Source organism: Stereum hirsutum, assembly GCF_000264905.1.
Source record: "Stereum hirsutum FP-91666 SS1 unplaced genomic scaffold STEHIscaffold_1, whole genome shotgun sequence".
In the NCBI taxonomy this organism is placed as follows: domain Eukaryota; kingdom Fungi; phylum Basidiomycota; class Agaricomycetes; order Russulales; family Stereaceae; genus Stereum; species Stereum hirsutum.
The window spans coordinates 288,552-306,850 of record NW_006763131.1 but is presented as its reverse complement, the minus strand read 5'-3'; the positions used below and the strand labels follow the sequence as shown (position 1 = coordinate 306,850).

General features: G+C 52.0%; 4 protein-coding genes across 4 annotated transcripts; 2 read left to right on the top strand and 2 right to left on the bottom strand.

The window, feature by feature from the left end:
- Positions 1–1,626: 1,626 nt before the first annotated feature.
- STEHIDRAFT_116932 (uncharacterized protein) lies at positions 1,627–6,020 on the bottom strand. Its single transcript, XM_007298377.1, has 2 exons — positions 3,450–6,020; positions 1,627–3,358 (listed from the first exon to the last, which is right to left on the bottom strand). Exons 1-2 carry the CDS (start codon positions 5,942–5,944, stop codon positions 1,888–1,890), a joined length of 3,966 nt encoding a protein of 1,321 aa, XP_007298439.1. The 5' UTR covers positions 5,945–6,020; the 3' UTR covers positions 1,627–1,887.
- A 2,139-nt stretch (positions 6,021–8,159) lies between these two features.
- STEHIDRAFT_164249 (uncharacterized protein) lies at positions 8,160–12,294 on the top strand. The gene is made up of 10 exons (XM_007298376.1): positions 8,160–8,462; positions 8,521–8,602; positions 8,661–8,824; positions 8,909–9,620; positions 9,693–9,743; positions 10,467–10,819; positions 10,878–10,959; positions 11,018–11,178; positions 11,242–11,953; positions 12,026–12,294. The coding sequence occupies exons 1-10, from the start codon at positions 8,166–8,168 to the stop codon at positions 12,106–12,108; spliced, it is 2,697 nt and encodes an 898-aa protein (XP_007298438.1). The 5' UTR covers positions 8,160–8,165; the 3' UTR covers positions 12,109–12,294.
- A 286-nt stretch (positions 12,295–12,580) lies between these two features.
- On the bottom strand, positions 12,581–13,261 carry STEHIDRAFT_151145 (uncharacterized protein; the record flags this gene model as incomplete). The annotated part of the gene is made up of 4 exons (XM_007298375.1): positions 12,581–12,615; positions 12,682–12,870; positions 12,939–13,003; positions 13,077–13,261. 4 exons carry the CDS (start codon positions 13,259–13,261, stop codon positions 12,581–12,583), a joined length of 474 nt encoding a protein of 157 aa, XP_007298437.1.
- Positions 13,262–16,278: 3,017 nt separating this feature from the next.
- On the top strand, positions 16,279–16,982 carry STEHIDRAFT_151144 (uncharacterized protein; the record flags this gene model as incomplete). The annotated part of the gene is made up of 4 exons (XM_007298374.1): positions 16,279–16,499; positions 16,567–16,631; positions 16,708–16,899; positions 16,963–16,982. The coding sequence occupies 4 exons, from the start codon at positions 16,279–16,281 to the stop codon at positions 16,980–16,982; spliced, it is 498 nt and encodes a 165-aa protein (XP_007298436.1).
- Between the last annotated feature and the right edge of the window lie 1,317 nt (positions 16,983–18,299).

Sequence of the window (18,299 nt, the reverse complement as noted above, 5' to 3'; positions counted from 1 at the left end):
AAACGTTCCGCAATGACACCTCCGTTGGGACCGTCTCTGTGATTGTAGTAAAGGAGCTCGTGGCAGGAGAGGCGAAGGTCAGAAAGGGATGGAAATACGAGCGTTTGGAAAGCTCGAAAACAGGTGCTGAACAGAAACGGTCCCAATGCAAGGCGCGTCAAGTTCGGGAGGATGACTTGGCTCGAGCTTTCAGACTCAATAGGAAGTCCATCGCCATCGTTGTTGGCAGACCCTGGTAGCGGACTGAATCTGAAAATGGGGGCAAAGCTGTCTAGACCCTGTGATATATCGGACTCTATTCGTAAATAGACCAAGTGTGGCATAGAAGACAGGGCTCGGATGAAGTCTTCGAATTCGATAGGCTTGAGGATATTAGGATCAACAAATTCGAGATGGGTAACATGAGGAAATAGACCACATAAGGGCACCCAGGGAACATAACAAAACACCAGCTTAACACGACGTACATTTGGTGCAGAGCCTCCCAGAAGGACGGCGGGGAGTTCGACTCCATCCACCGTCGAGAAATACCTGCACTCTAGACTAATGCTTTCGAGCATCGAAGTAGGCTGTACAAGAGCGACGGGAAGGGGGGAGCCCGAGCTCACTATGTCGAGATGTCTTGAACGAGCATAGTTCTCTGCGAGAAGAAGCCTGTCGCGCTCACTGCATACACGAATTTCGATGCTCAAAGGGACGTGTCCCGAACGACGGAATATCTCCTCCATCCATCGTACAGGCCAGTCTTGGTGAATCCTACACCACAAGACCTTATCAGCGAGCGCAATTTCTCGCCAACTACGGCACACATGGGTCAGCTCGAGCCATGGCATCCCGATGCAGAAACCGCCTGCGCGACGACACGATCGTGACGACGAAAAGTGATTAGTATCGCACTTGCTTCGTTGTCTCTGCAATAGCGAAATATGTCCGCTAAGATCTCGGAAGAGAGGAATGTCACGGGGGAGATGGATGCACGGTAGTGAGAGATCTCAACAATGGCACGCTTGAGGCTGGCGATCTCTGCGTCAATGATCGGAAAAATCTTGTGGGCCTGGGTCAAGGACGACGACATCCCAGTCGCGCATGTACTGAGATCTTCGAGCCAGATCCGTGCTTGGGTGGATCCTGTGTGTGCTTGTACATGCAAGTCAAGACTGATGGAAAGGCAAGATCAAATTGTGATTACAGTAGGAACGGTGATTCATGCGATAGAGGCGCACCTAGATGACGAATCGACTCGGAACGACATAACAACGAACGAGATTCGAGTGACTGCAAATCGCTCGACCGACTGTCAATCTTGACTAAGGTGTTGACAAGATCATGTTTAGTCGCTCGTGAATGGTCAATGGGAGGGCTGGACGGACTTTCTTTAGCCGACTCTAAAGTGAAATCGGGACACAGCAAGACACGCCTTCTTCAAGATTGAAATAAGAAGTTTTGTATAGAGGGTTGGCAATGCCCACTGAGGGTACGTTAGATGCACAAATGCTTGTGCTGGTCCTAGCGAACCCAATCATCCGACGCCGTACCAATGTCAATTGAGACTCCGCCTCAATTCCTAAATCAGGGTCGTCCTCGTCCACAAGCTCCTTTCCTTCCACAGAGGGAATATACGGGGCCCTGGGAGCATAAATGGTGTCACAGGACTGACACAAAAAGCTATGGTATTTACAACGATGAACTGACCAACAGACAAAAGTCATTGAGGAAACACCGTACTGCACGAAAACGTACGAACAAAGTTCAACCAACAAACAAATCTGAAGCACGTGATAAATCGAACGATAACAGGATCAAGAAAAATACAAACTCAATCATAACAAACATTATATTACAATAGGAGAAAAAGGAGCACGAAATCCAACGGCGAGAGGAAAATATTTACCGATCTCCACCGGTCAAGACCGCCACTGCGTGCTGAGGATGGAGGTCGCCCACTGAGTCCCGAAGGTTAGGATCCATCGCTCCTTCAGTGATACTGGCGTTGGTCGGTGCTGGCATCACCTTGAGGTTCGGGTCGTACCCAAGGTGCGAAAGCAGGGCGGCGCCAGCCGAACCATGGCAGGCGTGGTCAGTGCCATCGAGTGAGGGAAGCGACCCAGGACCGCCCGCAATCTCCTGCAGCTTCAAAGCCTCCAAAGACGGTAACCCATCGCCAGCAGCAGCAACAGTGCCCACTGCCTGGGTGAGGTCCGGGTTGTTCGACTGATACGCTTCCAGCTTCCCAGGAGACCACGGAACCTCATTCGGCCAAGGTCCATAATCAGTCTCTCCGTCCGCATCCTCATCCCCTCCCTCGTCTTCCTCATCCTCACTGCTCGTCGCACTGGCCAGCGGCGAGTTCCCGCCGAAAACCGAGTCGTAGATACTGGCGACCGAGGTGGCTTGTACAAGTGGCTGATGCTGACGGTAATTGTGTTTGCGTTCACGAGGCGAAACGCCGACATAGTACCGCCTCCCTCGCTCCATGAACTTCCCCTTTCGACGCTGAATAGCTGACGCTGACGCATTGGCTTTTGGTTCAGGCCCTGTTCTATAACGTCCCACCACAAGGGAAGGGTCCCAATCGATCTCCCGAGTCTTGACTCGACGGCCCCATTCCTTTAGCGGCTTGCCTATAAAGACGCGGCGTTTCGTCAATGGTGGTTGAGCGGGAAGGGGACGCATCTCCGTTGTCGGATATGGCGCTGGCGTAGGAAGAGGGGCTGACCGGAACACGGGGGACGGAGACCTCGACTTCGGAAAGTCTGAATAGACGGTGGACAACGGAAGAGCGGCCGATAGCGTATCCTGCTCTCCTACCACAGGCTCCACATGGATCAGCCCATCCTCCCCAACCTTGCCCTCGCCCATCTTGTTCCTCCCATCCGCGAAATAAATGTTGCCCCACTGATTATTCTCCGGGAACGCCCAAGCCGGTAAACGTACCTGGCTCGCCGCTTCCAGGTCCGGTGTTGGACTGTTCGATTCCGACCATGTCGCACCAGCCTCTGGCGACGGCGTCCAACCGGGATGTCCATACCCATAACCGCTCTCTCCATCATCATCGCCCATCACGTCTTCCTCCGGAACGTCTGTAGTGGAAGCAGGGCCAGCACGCTTGGTCGAAGCTTTTGGCTTCGCCTTTCCCGAAGACTTGGGCGCACGGACGAGGGGGCGACGGTTAGGTGCCTCAAACGAGACAAAGTCGGTGATACCCTGTCTTGTGAGATGGCCGCGCCAGCCGCCATTGGTCTTCTCAGAGATGTATCGCTCGTTGCGTTTTTGACAGCAGCTTGTGCAGTTGCACGTTTTGTCGCAGATGGGACAGAGGAAGTTCGGATCTTCGGGGTCGAACACGCGTTGGGGGTATCTAATGGGCAGAGATGTTACGAAGGACCGGATCAGCCTGAGTCAGCGACAGGGAGTAGAAAAAATGCTTCGAATTGAAGGATAGGACGCACCTGGAATAAATGCACTGCGGGCAGAAGTGTTTGCCGCACTTTTCATTTATGCACCTCATCTGCTTGGTTTTCTTCTTGGTCCTACACTGGTGACAGTAAATCTCGATGGTTGCGCTGATCGATTTTATGGTCCTCGATTCATAAACATTAGCCTCCCGTCCGACGTGCCCGGAGCCAGAGACCCTCGCGCTCTGAACCCTGCGCATAACGACGATCGATGCCCCATCATCTTCGTCCATATCCACCTCCCTAGCTCTCCCCTTACCCTTATCCACCTTAGCCTTCTTTACCCTCGCGCTCCCAGTTGGCACATAATCCTCATCGTCCTCATCCACCTCCTCTAGCCCCATCTCATCATCATCCTCCTCATCCTCCTCGTCCGAATCCTCCTGCCCAGGCGTGCCCGCCCTCCTCTTCACCTCCCAAGCCCCCGCCTTCGAGCTCGTAGAAGCTCCATCGTCCCCATCCCAAGACGACGGTCCAGCTAGAGCTTGAACGCGCTGAACCGGTGACTGCGAATGGTGCGACTGCTGAGACTGTGACAACGCCCGTTCCCGCTCGATCCTCTCCTGTCCCGTCTTCGTCCGATGAAAGATCGCCTTGACCTTCTTCTTCTTCCCCTGCGACTTCGATGACTCGGAGTTCATCCCTGGACTGTTAGCACGAGCGGCGGAGTGTTCCGTCGTCTGCGCTAGAGGCTGTGTGTACGAATACATCAGTCCATATCCATACGGGCCGTTCATATCCGATTGTTTTGGACCGTGACTGTCCGCGAACCCATCGGCGGGATCAGCGGGGTAGTAAGCGTGTTGACCGTGGCCCTGCTCTTGTTCGGAAATGTACGGCGCAGACATGTCAACATCGGCGTCAGGTTCGGTGCCAGTCTGGTCGGCCTCAGGAGACGGGTTCGAGACAGGATTAATCAGGGAGGGATTAATAGTCTCATGCGGATACATCTCCTCTCCAGACGGACTCCACGGTTCTTGAAGCCCGTGCTCGTGTCTGTACTCGGTTTGTTTACCTTCAGTGTATGGATGGCCGAAGCCAGAGTGATAATCCAGCTGTAGAGGAACCTGATTGCCTCCTATAGAAATCGAAGTCGTAGAACCGAACGAGTCCTGTCTCTGGTGCGTTTGCAAGTTTTGAAGTTGCGAGAGGTGAAACGGAGATGAAGGCGAAGGAGGAAGCGCAGTCATACTGGCTGTTGCCAATGTCTGGATCTGCATCTGAGACGGCGAGATAGTAACAGTTGTATCAGGACGCTGTTCCACAGTGACTGAGACCGATGCACCCACGGGTGAAGGAGGCGAAACTTGGATAGGAGCAGGAGCTGGAGCGATAGGACGATACTGTGATTGTGGTGCAAAAGGTATCTGAGCGCGAGACTGAGATGGCGAAAGGGAGGGTCGGGCGAAAGAGACTACGGCCTGAGGCTGAGCACGGGGACCAATTGGGGACGTCGGTGTGCGGACTGTTTGCGATGGCGAGGAACCGTTGATCGGTTGAAGGGGAGTAACGTCTTGTATAGCAGGAGCCGGTAACGTTGGCGGTGGACGCAAAGGATCTAAGAATGGCGGACCGTCGATGATCTCGATATCACTGTCCCTGTCCTCTTCTTGCACCTCCACCTCCTCCTCACTCTCCACCTCGATCTCAGACCTACCGCCGGCCGTATCCGCCTCCACCTCACTCTCTTCCCGGTCCTGGTCGTCAGTACTCAACTCGTCCTCATTCCCAATAAACATCCCCTCCAACACCCTCGTCCCGCTAAAGTCACCGCCCTCACAAACCTCCCACTCCCTCCCCTCAAACTCTTCCTCCTGGCCCGTCCTACTCCACCAAAGCCGGTCACACAACTTAACTTCTCCCTGTCCCTTCTCCTCTCCATCCCTCTCACCCATATCATCCGCCTCGCCTCCCTCTCCCTCTTGCCCCTTCAACCCCATCGCCCACCTCGGTCCAAACTCCCTCATCACACTCCCCACCTCCTTCAAAAACGGCCTCATGACGACCAACGAGCCCAACGTGACTCCCTCCGGCGTATCATATGGTAGCACGGATGCAGGGTCGGGCTGGGGGAGTGGGAGGGTGAGGTATGAGGGTGGGGTATGGGCGAAGAGGGGTGTTCCTTCGTCTTGTGTGGGGATTCGGGATTGGGATTGGGATGGAAGCCGAGTTAGAGGTCGGGGTCGGGGTCGAGTTTGTGGTTGCGATTGACGTGGGCGCGAACGGGAGCGAGATTGTGAACGGGATCGAGAACGAGAGCGAGATCTGGAGCGGGAGCGGGAGCGGGATTCTGGTAGGGGCGTTGGCTGTGGCTGGGATTGTGACTTGGTCGTGAGAGGACGACCGAGTGGCCATTTGAAGGTAGACGTAGAAGTGGACGCAGCGGAGGATAGGAAGGAAGGCGTAGATTGTTGTGGCCCAGTCTTCCGCTTCTTGACAACGATAGGCGCAGACGCAGAACTCGAGACATTCTTCGTCCTCTTCGGCATCACAACCTCCGGTATCCTCTCTTTCCCCTTCCCTTTACCCTTCCCCTTCCTATTGCCTTGATCTGTGCGCAGCGACTTCACCGAACCCCTCAAGCTCACATCATCCTCCTCCTCACTCTCAAAGGAATCATAATCATCCATCTCGTCCCTCTTCCTCTTCTTCCCACTCCCACTTCCCCTCCCACCCTGAGTCAGACTCAGACTCAACTTCTGACTCTGCTTCTTCCCCTTCTTTCTCTCACTCTCACTCGGCCTCTGACTCAAACTGGCCCCAAGGCTCTTCTGAAACGCTAACGTCTCCCTCGTAATCTCCCTCACCATCTTTGTGGCCCTGACCGCACTCTTCCGCTTCCCCTCCTCCTGTATCTTGCGCACGTACAGCGGGATCTCGTCCTCCTCATCGGAGCTGATATCGATCACGGACGCATAATCGCCTTCGTCGTCACTGTCACGGATAGTCCGGATGGACCGGGCGGAGAGTCGGGGTGCGGTATTAATGGGTTTAGGTGTGGGTTTGGGTAGAGGCATGCTGATGGTGCGTTTATATGACGACGGAAGGGGTGGAACGTCGACGTAGACGATCTTACGACGTTTGATTGGGCGAGGATGAGGAGATGAAGCTACGCTGGGTGGCACGGAATGTTGTGGCGTCGATAGGGGCTAGACAAAAAAAGAGTGGATGGGTAAGGCACAAAAATAGGCATGCATCAAGAAAGTGGGAGTACCGATGAGAGTATCGAGAACTCCCTCGTATCCGGGAGGCGCGAAGAACGAGGTGTGATCAGGCCGAACTGTGAAGTATCCTAAACGATAAGTCAGGGTCGGCATGAGATCATTGATGAATGTGAACGTACGGTTGATCTCTGAACGGGCGTGGACGGCGTATGAGAGTCGTCCAAAGCCCGATCGACCAACATCTCACTCACATCTCTCGAATCTCCCGAGCTCTCCCTCGAGAGCTTCGTCGCGCCGACGGACTCATCGAGCGGCGAAGGCAACGACGACTGCGACGATTCAGTCACTTCCACAGGCTCTGCGTCAACGTCGATGAGTGATAGCCGTCTATTAGAAGATTCCGATGATGATGCATGAGATGATTCATGCTGCTGTGGTTGGTGTTGTTCAGGTGGCGGCGCGGTGGTGACGCGACTCGACGCGTCGTCGCGTCCGGGCACAGGCGTGTCTTCGTACGGAACGTACGCGTCCATCATAGCTTGTTCTTCCGTAGATAATGGTTCGTCGGGTTCAGGTGAAGATCCATACGCATCGAGTGCGGCTAAGGACGTGTAATGATACGACCGCTTTGTGAACAATGTCGAGCTGGCTTGTGGCGGAGAACTGACCCGCGTAGGGCCAATGTTGCTTATCATCGAGAACTAAAATGACCAGCAAGTCTGTCAGCGTGTAAGAAACATAAAATCTCCCTCGCGTGGACATTGTATGTATCCACAGAGGAAGACTGAAGGACGAAAGGAACGAACCTGGCCCGCTGTCACAGCTCCTTGTCCTCTATCCCTTCTCGATTGTTCGATATCGTACATCGCCTCATCCTCATGTTCCCTCTCGTATGCATTAGAATATTCTGCGCTAATTTGTGACTGCTGTGGTGCCGTTCGAGACGACGAAGAGTGCATCGCTGCTGGGTGGGTTGGTTGTGGCGGCGAAGGTACAGGACTCCGTGGTTTTGATAGCCCGCCATTCCAGTTGGCCAGCTCAGAAGAAGACGAGTGCGGCCACATGCCGCTGATAAGTAATCACTATGGTCACCACCGTGATGGGCGATGAACAAAGATATGTCGATGACGGCGTGGACGACGAGCACTTGTGCTGTGCGGTGAAGGGTCTGGAGAAAGACAGCGGAGACGATCTTGGCCGCCATTAGGCGACATGATTATGTAATGTTCTTGCCTTTTTCGCGCCGGTGTGTCATGACTCGGCGTCTGACGCCACATAGTTGATTGTGGCGCTGTGGTCCCGGGGGGACCAGTACTTATTTGGAACACGCCAAAGCCATTTGCATTGTGAAATCCATATCCAGAAAATACATAACTCTTCCTCCTCATAACAGTGATCTATTGTCATCACTGTAAATGAGACTTAGAAGTATCTTCCTCCTCGCCGTGACTAGCATGAACTTGGGTGGAGCGAATGTCCGGAGCCGCCGGCCCGGAGTTTGTTTGTGTCGCCAGCGCTTCCCTTCCACCATCGTCCTCCCCTCCTTATGGCGGACATCATCAAAGACAGGGTTTACATTCCGAGCGCAGCATTTATTTTTCCCATCACTCCAGGCTTCGTCGGCCAGCCTGTACGCATCTCGTCCCCGACACCGACAGGTCAGGGCTCGACGTCGACGAAAAAGTCTCGAAACGCTAAGATCAAGGATGAGAACAAGATCAGAGAAAAATTATCTGGCGATGACGGCTGTTTCCTCACTGGCTATGCCTGCCTTTCTCTCGAAGTAGCTCATCTTGTCAACGCTGTCCAGAAGAAGGGCAACAAGGCCCGGCTTGACAAAGTGGTAGGTCCCGTATTAATGTTACCCCGCCGCCACCCACACATCACAACATAATCTCTAGATCTACTATTTAGTCGATGTGCTGGGCATCGTCCGCAAGAAAGCGGGATTTAACCTCGAAGCAGCGGAAAACCTCGTTTATTGTAAGACCTTCCTGCTTGTTCTCGTTGTCAGCGACTAGGTATCTGACCGACAGATCAGTACGTCCCACCTATCACCGACACCTCGACTTATATGCTACGTTCGCCATCACGTTGAGCGAGGACTCGCTGAAACTTGTGATTCAAGAGTTGAAAGATGTTAACGAGGGATGGGCGGCAATGACGTTGCACAACGAGCACCGTCTGACCGTCAGAAGCTTCAGCGTGCGTGGTGCCTGAATCGCCATCAAGCACAGATAGACTCGCCATCAAGCACAGATATAGCTCACCTATCATTATTATCTGCAGTGGCTCCGCCCAGGCCTGTATCAACCAACATACGACATCATCTTGCTCCATCCTTCGTTCTTCCTCTTGCCCGACCAACCACTAATAGCCCTCAAACAGCGCGAGCCGCGAGTGTATGGTCTCTGGCAGGTTATCGACGGCGAACTTCGTCAAGCACTCGACTCCGATCCCTACCCTCCCTTTTCCCGTACCTTCCGCGCAGATTCGGATGATGACGTCAATCCTTTCCTTCTGATCCTCAACGCAGGGTCCAAACTCGAAAATCACCAAAAGAAATTCGGGCTTGGCGCTCTGACCGGACGCCAGCGCAAGCTGGCCGACCTCACCCTCGAGGCTTACGAGTTAATATACTACCGCCCTCCAATGTTTACAGAACGACTACAGATGTTCGGTAGGACTGACTTTTCGACCACACCTCCTCTTCCCACTCCGGCGGGCACCTCCGGACAGTCGACCGCTGTATCTCGACAAGCGCACGAAAATGACGGCACGGCGCTCGGTACCGAGGATGGGAGTGATTCGATGGTGGAGGATGGGACGGAGGTGGATGAGATGGATGAGGACGACGAGGAGAGTGACAGCGGTTCAGAGAGCGATAGCGAGGGACTCTGTGCGGAAGAGGAGGATAATATTTTGGCCAAATTTGCAGACCCCGCCACTACACTTGACGAGAGAAAGGAGCTGGGTGCCCTTTTCCTTCGCGGCGGTAGACGTGAGTCTCTCATGCTTCCCTTCCATAGTTGTTGCTAGCAGGTCATCGGTCTGATTGTGGCTCTTTCGCCAGCCTACCGCCCCTTTCCCTTGGTCCCTGGAATGCCGGTTCCTGAAGAGCGTGGTCTGTTTGAAGGTCGAGGGGAAGGATCGTAGTGATGTATTTGTTCGTTGCGCTAGTCATTCGTTTCGCATTCTGCACGCTGTCCGAACCATATGTATTTTGTGAACCATCCGAAGCTTTTTCCTCATCCATCGGTCCTCAAGTTTCCATCCTCTTTGCGTATGGCTGGGTTTCTGAGAGTATATATGTACATGTTTTCCTATCCATATCATCTCATTATTTTCATTTTCTCCGTCTTTGACCTTTCCTATAAGTTTATTCATACGTCGTCTATTTTATCCATACATCGTCTACTTTATCCGACTCTGTCTATCTCTCGGAGTGGCCACTTCGCGGCTATCTGTCTAATCCATCTATATACATGGTTATCTTACTCTAGAGCCTCCGTCCGAGCCCCCTCCTCCCTCTCTGCTCTGTACTGTATATACTTGTCGGGTCCGTCCTTTTGCATCCCCTCAACGAAGCGGAGGTACTCCTTCGGTGCCTCTGACTTCACACTAGTCGGATCCGTTTCCACGGCGAACAAACGGCGAAGGTGTTTTTACTCGAACTTTCACCCCTTCGCTCTCTGTACTGCACTGTACATACTTGTCGAGACCTTCCTTTAGCTCCCTTCGTTCTCCCCCGCGTTTCGTTTTACGTCATCGTTCCTTCGCCGCGCCCAGCCGCGCCCTCGCCTCACGCGTCACATCGGTGACTGATGTGACTCACGTGTTACCGTAGCGCGTTTCCCAGTTCCACTTCCCTTCCACCATCGTCCTCCCCTCCTTACGCTCCTGATGGCGGACATCATCAAAGACAGGGTTTACATTCCGAGCGCAGCATCTATCTTTCCCAACACGCCAGGCTTCGTCGGCCAGCCTGTTCGCATTTCGTCCCCGACACCGACAGGTCAGGGCTCGACGTCGACAAAAAAGTCTCGAAACGCTAAGATCAAGGATGAGAACAAGATCAGAGAAAAATTATCTGGCGATGACGGCTGTTTCCTCACTGGCTATGCCTGCCTTTCTCTCGAAGTAGCTCATCTTGTCAACGCTGTCCAGAAGAAGGGCAACAAGGCCCGGCTTGACAAAGTGGTAGGTCCCGTATTAATGTTACCCCGCCGCCACCCACACATCACAACATAATCTCTAGATCTACTATTTAGTCGATGTGCTGGGCATCGTTCGCAAGAAAGCAGGATTTAACCTCGAAGCAGCGGAAAACCTCGTTTATTGTAAGACCTTCCTGCTTGTTCTCGTTGTCAGTCACTAGGTATCTGACCGACAGATCAGTACGTCCCACCTATCACCGACACCTCGACTTATACGCTACGTTCGCCATCACGTTGAGCGAGGACTCGCTGAAACTTGTGATTCAAGAGTTGAAAGATGCTAACGCAGAGTGGGCAGAAAGGACGCGTCTCGAGCACGGTCTGTCCGTCAGAATCTTCAGAGTCCGTGGTCCCTGAACCGCCCATAAAGCACGGATATAGCTCACCTATCATTATCATCTGCAGTGGCTCCGCGCAGGCCTGTATAAACCAACATACGACATCATCTTGCTCCATCCTTCGTTCTTCCTCTTACCCGACCAGCCCCTAATTGCACTCAAACAGCGCGAGCCGCGAGTGTATGGTCTCTGGCAGGTTATCGACGGCGAACTACGTCAAGCACTCGACTCCGACCCCTACCCTCCCTTTTCCCGTACCTTCCGCGCAGATTCGGATGATGACGTCAATCCTTTCCTTCTGATCCTCAACGCAGGGTCCAAACTCGAAAATCACCAAAAGAAATTCGGGCTCAGCGCTCTGACGGGGCGCCAGCGCAAGCTGGCCGACCTCAGCCTCGAGGCTTACGAGTTAATATACTACCGCCCTCCAATGTTTACAGAACGACTACAAATGTTCGGTAGGACTGATTTTTCGACCACACCTCCTCTTCCCACTCCGGCGGGCACCTCCGGACAGTCGACCGCCGTATCTCGACAAGCGCACGAAAATGGCGGCACGGCCCTCGGTACCGAGGATGGGAGTGATTCGATGGTGGAGGATGGGATGGAGGCGGATGAGATGGATGAGGACGATGAGGAGAGTGACAGCGGTTCAGAGAGCGATAGCGAGGGACTCTGTGCGGAAGAGGAGGATAATATTTTGGCCAAATTTGCAGACCCCGCCACTACACTTGACGAGAGAAAGGAGCTGGGTGCCCTTTTCCTTCGCGGCGGTAGACGTGAGTCTCTCTTGCTTCTCTTTCATAGTTGTTGCTAGCAGGTCATCGGTCTGATTGTAACTCTTTCGCCAGCCTACCTCCCCTTTCCCTTGGTCCCTGGAATGCCGGTTCCTGAAGAGCGTAGTCTATTTGAAGGTCGAGGGGAAGGATCGTAGTGATGTTTCTGTTCGTTGCGCTAGTCATTCGTTTCGCCTTCTGCACGCTGTCCGAACCATATGTATTTTTTGAACGGACCCTCTCCTAGTAATTCTCTCAGTCCATCTACTTATCGCCTCTGTATTTCTTATGTACGACTACCATAAAGCATACGAAGAACTTTGTAATTCAAATCGGGGACAAACAGGACCAAAGGGAGTGGCACGGCTAGAATTGTGGCACCGCATAACGATCCAATAACGATCTCGACCCCTTGGTTTTGTGAGATATAGGCTCGTATTTCTTCAAAAAGGAATTGAAGATCGCGGGCGCGGGAGGAGTGTTTGTATTCGATAGGTAAAGATAATATATAGATAAGTTACAGAGTATGCAAGAGATTCGTGGCACGGAAAGCGAAGCGGTAGTCATGGCATGATCAATTCCGAGGCGAACTTGTGGTAAAACGAAGATCCTATGATAGAGCACTTTCGCTCAGCAGATCTGGCAACCACCAGAGAAATCGGAGTCTATAACGAACAGCAGTACGTCAGGACTCGTTCAAAAGGTTGCGAAGCTAAGTCGGAAATACTGACCGTCAAAGCAGTCTCCACACCCATTGCCGTTGCTGATACATGTGCCATGTCCATCCTCGAAGAAGTCCAGTCCGTTGATCTTGTCTTTGCTGGTATCGCCACAGCCCAGCAAGCCAGCGGCCTCGTTACGGATGGTCTCAGAGACGAATTGGAAGTTTTTAGCTCCGCCGTCAGCGACATAAACACAGCCTGTGGTGAGAATGTATGCTCGTCAACAAGGATGAAGGGCGCGCAGGGATCACGAACTATGCACGTACAGTTCCCGTGGCAGGCGACGTTTTGGGCTTTGCCGCCCACAATGCCAGAGTTTGGGTTGGAATAACTGTGAGAAAGTTCAAGGACGATTGTGAGTATCATATTCCACCGTGAGGAAGCGAGGGAAGAAAAGCACGTACTGGCAAACATTTGATGTACCAGCCCAAACACTGTTCCAAGTGTCAGGATCTACCAGAGCTTGGCAATCAGACAGTGTGGCGTCTGAGGTGGTGCCACAGTGGATGCCGACCGCAGCGAAGACAGATGGAAGAACACTGGCGGCGAGCACAGTTAAGGAAGTGATGTAAGAGAAGGAGAAGTACATTGTGTGAGGGATGAGGATTGTGCGGGGTGAAGTGGGGTGAGTGAGGATGGGATAGGAATGGGTGGGTGGCGTGTATGGTCGACGACCGCCCGGCTTTTATAGTTTGACAAGCTTGATCTGCAAGCGACGAGGTCCCGAGCTGCAAAGAGAGACCTTCTTCATGCAGAAGAACCTCGGCAACATTCGTACGAGATTTGGGGTCCGTGATGGCACTCGCCGCCATCATCGTGCACTGCTTGACCGACACATTAAGGTGCGCTTGAAAAAAGCCAGTCAAACGACACTTGTGTCAATCGCGAAGGCAGTGAGCAACAACCAAATAAGCAGTTGCATATTACCGTAAAGATGATACAGGTTTTCCAAGCTTCCTCATCCGAGAAACGACCGAATGTCGTGACCAGATCACTACGGTGATGTCCCTCGCCACGACCAAGAGTCACGGATAGTTTCTACACATCCCGCTGCCAGGATATTTTCAGACCACACGATAATGGCACAATGTGGAGTCAAACCTAGTCAACCTCGCAACAGAGACTGCGATGATATTCAGTGCTATTGGACTTCGAGTTCATGTCGCACCCTGGAGTCGCGTAGCATAGAGGACCTAATAGGAAGACAAAATGCTTTGGAGGAGGCAGACAAACTGGATAAACTGAAACGGCAGCTCATGACGATCAATAAATCACTCACTAGCATGATCCCCCGAAACTGGTACGACGAGCCTGAGGCGGTGGCGATGGACGATCCTATTTACCCTATCTCGCCCTGCCGTCCCCATTTGTTTTTGTTTCCTACATAAGATATGGCGCATATCTCATGAGTACCAAGAGACATTGTTGCGCCACAATGGCCAATTCGAAATGGGACGTCTTGTTTGGCTTTGTTGACCAAGGGCTTGCACCGCTCTCATTGGCCAGCCGGCTCTTTTTTTTTTTTTTTTTTTTGAGTCAACATATTTATACCGCGCCGGCGAAGCCAGGGGCGCCTTGCGTATCTACAAGTAAGCAACTAGGGACGAGACCTGTACCGTACCGTACTGTACTCGAAAATGGAGCTGATACCCAAGTTCTCGTGCACTAAGTAAAAGACCGTGAAACGAAACTAGGGAAGTAGGATGATAGACCCGTATCCAGGCCGAGTTGAGCTCGATCGCGGCACCTCCTCCTTCTCCTATGTGGGCGGGGCATCAGCGAATGTGAATGACGTTGGGTTCCTCGCAAGGAACCGGACTAACTCCGGGATGGGTTCCGCTGAGTCTGTTAGAAACTCTACGAAACGCATTCTCCGCGGTCGAACGTAGCGTGGGCAGCTATTGAGGATGTGGTGTCTCGTTTCGAGAACAGGCCAGCCGGCTCCCGGAGTGGGCCTCTATCGATTCATCCTTTAACTCTCTTTGTCGGAAGCGTCCTGCGCAGATTTCCTCGCAATACGGATAGCTATACTTCCCAACCGCCATTACCCTCCATTACCACCCACAACACGTTTCTGCATGCTAAATTCTATATTTATTACCCATTCTAATCCTTCTCCATGAACCATCTATTATAGGTTAAATCTTCACTGTTCTATACCGGGTGTACTAGATCAACGATGCCAACACCGCTTTCGATCCTCCGCCATCCCTCGTGTTAGCAGTTGTTTGATTTGCGTCGGACGCATATTCAGAGCCCCCATAGCCGTCACATCCGCCATCAGCTTCAATATCCTCTCGAAGTGATCGCTGTTCTGCGTTTTGTGGACGCCTCCGTTCCGAGACGACATACCGTCTCCAACCCTATCGACGAGGGTGAGTTATGAGGGCTTCTGTTTCTCTCGTGCAAATGTCCACCGTGAGGCACTGGATGGTGCCTCTGCTTCTTTTGCAGTCATCAGTGTCCTACTATCACTGGCCCTTCGTTCGGACAATCCGGAGTGCAAAAAATCTAGCTCACGCAGTATACTGTACTTTTCCGACCTACTGTTCGTCCCCTGTCCCCCCACCCCGCCGAACCGAACACTTTTAGGGGGACTGTCCCCCTCTCTCACGGCCCCAACGAACAGCTAGGGGGGACATGTTCGTAATTCAGCAAAATTCATAATGATAATGAAAATCAACGAAAATATTCCGATTGATGTTTTTGCACTGTTTTGGCCAAAATTTGTTGATGATTGTATGCTCTGGCTCACCAAAATCCCAGAGCACTCAGATATGGGTGAAAAATCCTCATCCAGTGCCCTGCAGTAAGATTTTTGTGGTTAAGGCATTGAACAGTGTCCCCTGTCCCCCGGGCTCGACGAACAGGGGGACAGATGTGTGGCGCTAGACCGGCAAACTCCGGTAATTTGAAATCGAACAGTAGGTCGGAAAAGTACAGTAAGTTCTCTTGCCATGAAACTTTGCACACACAATGCCCCCTACTGTAGCTACATGCCCATGCAATTTTGTTGTGGATTGCTTGAGAGAAAGGTCGTCGATCGGGGGATGGGACCGTCGATCGGACAGATCCCGCCAAAGTGTCCGAAACACCCCCCTCCCCATTCGACCTCCCACTGCCATTATTGTACTCAAATCACTTCGCAGATGGTCTAGTGGTGATTTAACATGATTTATGAGAGCTTGAACGGGGAGAAACGATAGGGAATTGGGTGTGTTTTTCGCACTGTCCGAACGACAGTTTGTCCGAACGAGGGGCCACTGATAGTATGGCAATCGATTCTAATTTGCTCTTGCTCCAAAACTCTGGCTGTGTGGTTGATCCTCGTTACTGTCTGTGAAGTACACCCTGACCAGCATAGCATCGCTTATTGGTCAATATCAATGATCGTCAGTCAGATCAATCGTACTATGGAGGCAAGTGATTGAGGGTCGATATTTGTGCTCTAAGCAGTACAAGGCGTATGTCTCCTTGAGCTTCAGACTCACATAAAAGTAGGCTTCTGTGTGTCATCTCATCTCTCATCCCCTCCGCTTGCACACCTCCATACCCTACATCGACCCAACTCTTCACCCTTAACCTTCCTCACTCACAAATTCCACAATGTTTTCCTCCACCTCGATCGCTCTCGCCTCTGTTCTATTCCTCGCTGGATCAAGTGTTTTCTCCATGCCCACGTCATCGAATGTCACGCTTTCTAGCCGGGACGATAGCCACACAGTTCATTGTGGTACCACTTCCGATGCTACATTGTCCGACTGTCAAGCACTTGTCGAACTCGATACATGGAATGCCGCTTACGCGGGAACATCAAATACTTGCCAGTGAGTATCGCATGATACTCTTCTCATCTATTCGATATAGCCGCTGACCACGACTCGCTCTCTACAGCTACACCAACGTCGCGTTCGCGCAGTACAACCGAGTTGCATACAATGTCGCCTGTCATGGAAATTGTAAGTCAATTTTCCCCATGTTATAGTCCAACCACTTTCGTTTCATCACACTAATCACGACTTTTCTCTATCACAGGCTGCGCCTACTATGCCGCTGGTTCCCATACGACCGCCAGTGTGGACTCTACCACCGTCCGCGAACGTGCAGCCAGTCTTCTCGGCTGTGGCGACACGAAGACTAACAAGATCAATGGTCTCGAGGTCGCAGTCGGCGATGGATCTGGTGTTTGCTTGAGCAACGGAAATGGATGCGGAGATTGCTTCGATGGTAAGCTCGTCGATTGTCGTGGTCGGTAGTCTAGGTGCTGACCGAGCGAGCTTTTCTTCACAGACCGTGACTTTACCCCTTGAGTTACGGATATCCCCTTGCCACGAAATCATAATGCCTCCTCCGTTTGGATCTCGCCTACCTACCTACATATATCCTCCTATACATAACCTATTGTATTTATTTCTCGATCTTTACTTCTTCCCTGCGAGCTCATGCAATATGAATTTCACGACGATAACCGTACAAAATATCAGCTTTGAGAGAGGTATTCCGAGGGAGGTGCCAAGACTGAGATACATTGTTCCTGATCCAAATCTAGACTATGTTGTACATTCTCCAGAAAAGTAGCTACATGGATGCAATAATTGGTACAAAAAATGAAAGGAGGTCGTCCGTTCAGATGACGATACATAAGTTCCACTACGAGGAAGAGAAAATTTATGTATTTATAGACAAATGTAGATTGAAGGCAGACAAAATCCTTGCCGCATACAACGTCGAAACCAATGTCGAGCAATCAGGACGACGTTTGCAACGAACTTGCAACAACCTAATTTTGCCACCGCCACATCCCTTCCTACTTGATCAGATTAGATGATCGTTACATAAGGTTCCCCCTTTCCGTGGTTGCTCGGCTGTCGCGCAACCTTTCTTCCAACTTTCTTCTTCCTTCCTTCGCACCAAGACCCCAATTCCTCGTACTGTCGCGCGACCGGCATAGCACTGTCTGCTGCACTGTTGGATGCGTCCAAACATCGCGCAAAGGAAAAATCGTCCAGGACGTTTCCGTCTGCAGTATCGATGACAGTATATATGTTCATCGTCACTCCGGCCTAACTCCGGCCTAACATATCAACCACAACTCGTTCATGATCACTGCCTCTGATACTTACAGCACCCACTAGTTTTGATCTTGGGCTCTACATCTTAGACGGTATTTTTGATGCATTGCGCATAGGAAGATCCTGTCCTCCAAATTACTGGCGGGCGGTATCTTCTGCCGTCGTGCACCTCCTAGTGCGTACCGTCGTCCGTGTCCTTCTTCGCCTAGACCGACCCGTATGGTATAGCCATATCCTCTTCGTGGCCCTGTGGCAAATGCCTCAGTTAGACAGTAATAGCACCCCAAGTTACTCCTTTTCTTCTTTTGGTGGAAGACTTCTGCTTGTAGGGAGTTGCACGAGTACGCCCGAAGGACGGCGAAGCAATGCTTTTCTTTGGAGTGTAAGAGCCCGTCTGTCGCCAGCCGAGTTGAACCGAAACTACGACCTTGATGGCACGTTCTTTGCATCTTCTCATCCACTCCCCCTTCTTCACCGGATAGACCTTCCGTCCGAATGGGCCGATCCTGGTGTCTGCACTTGGCATCATCCGCATGAAAGTAACCGTATACTGTA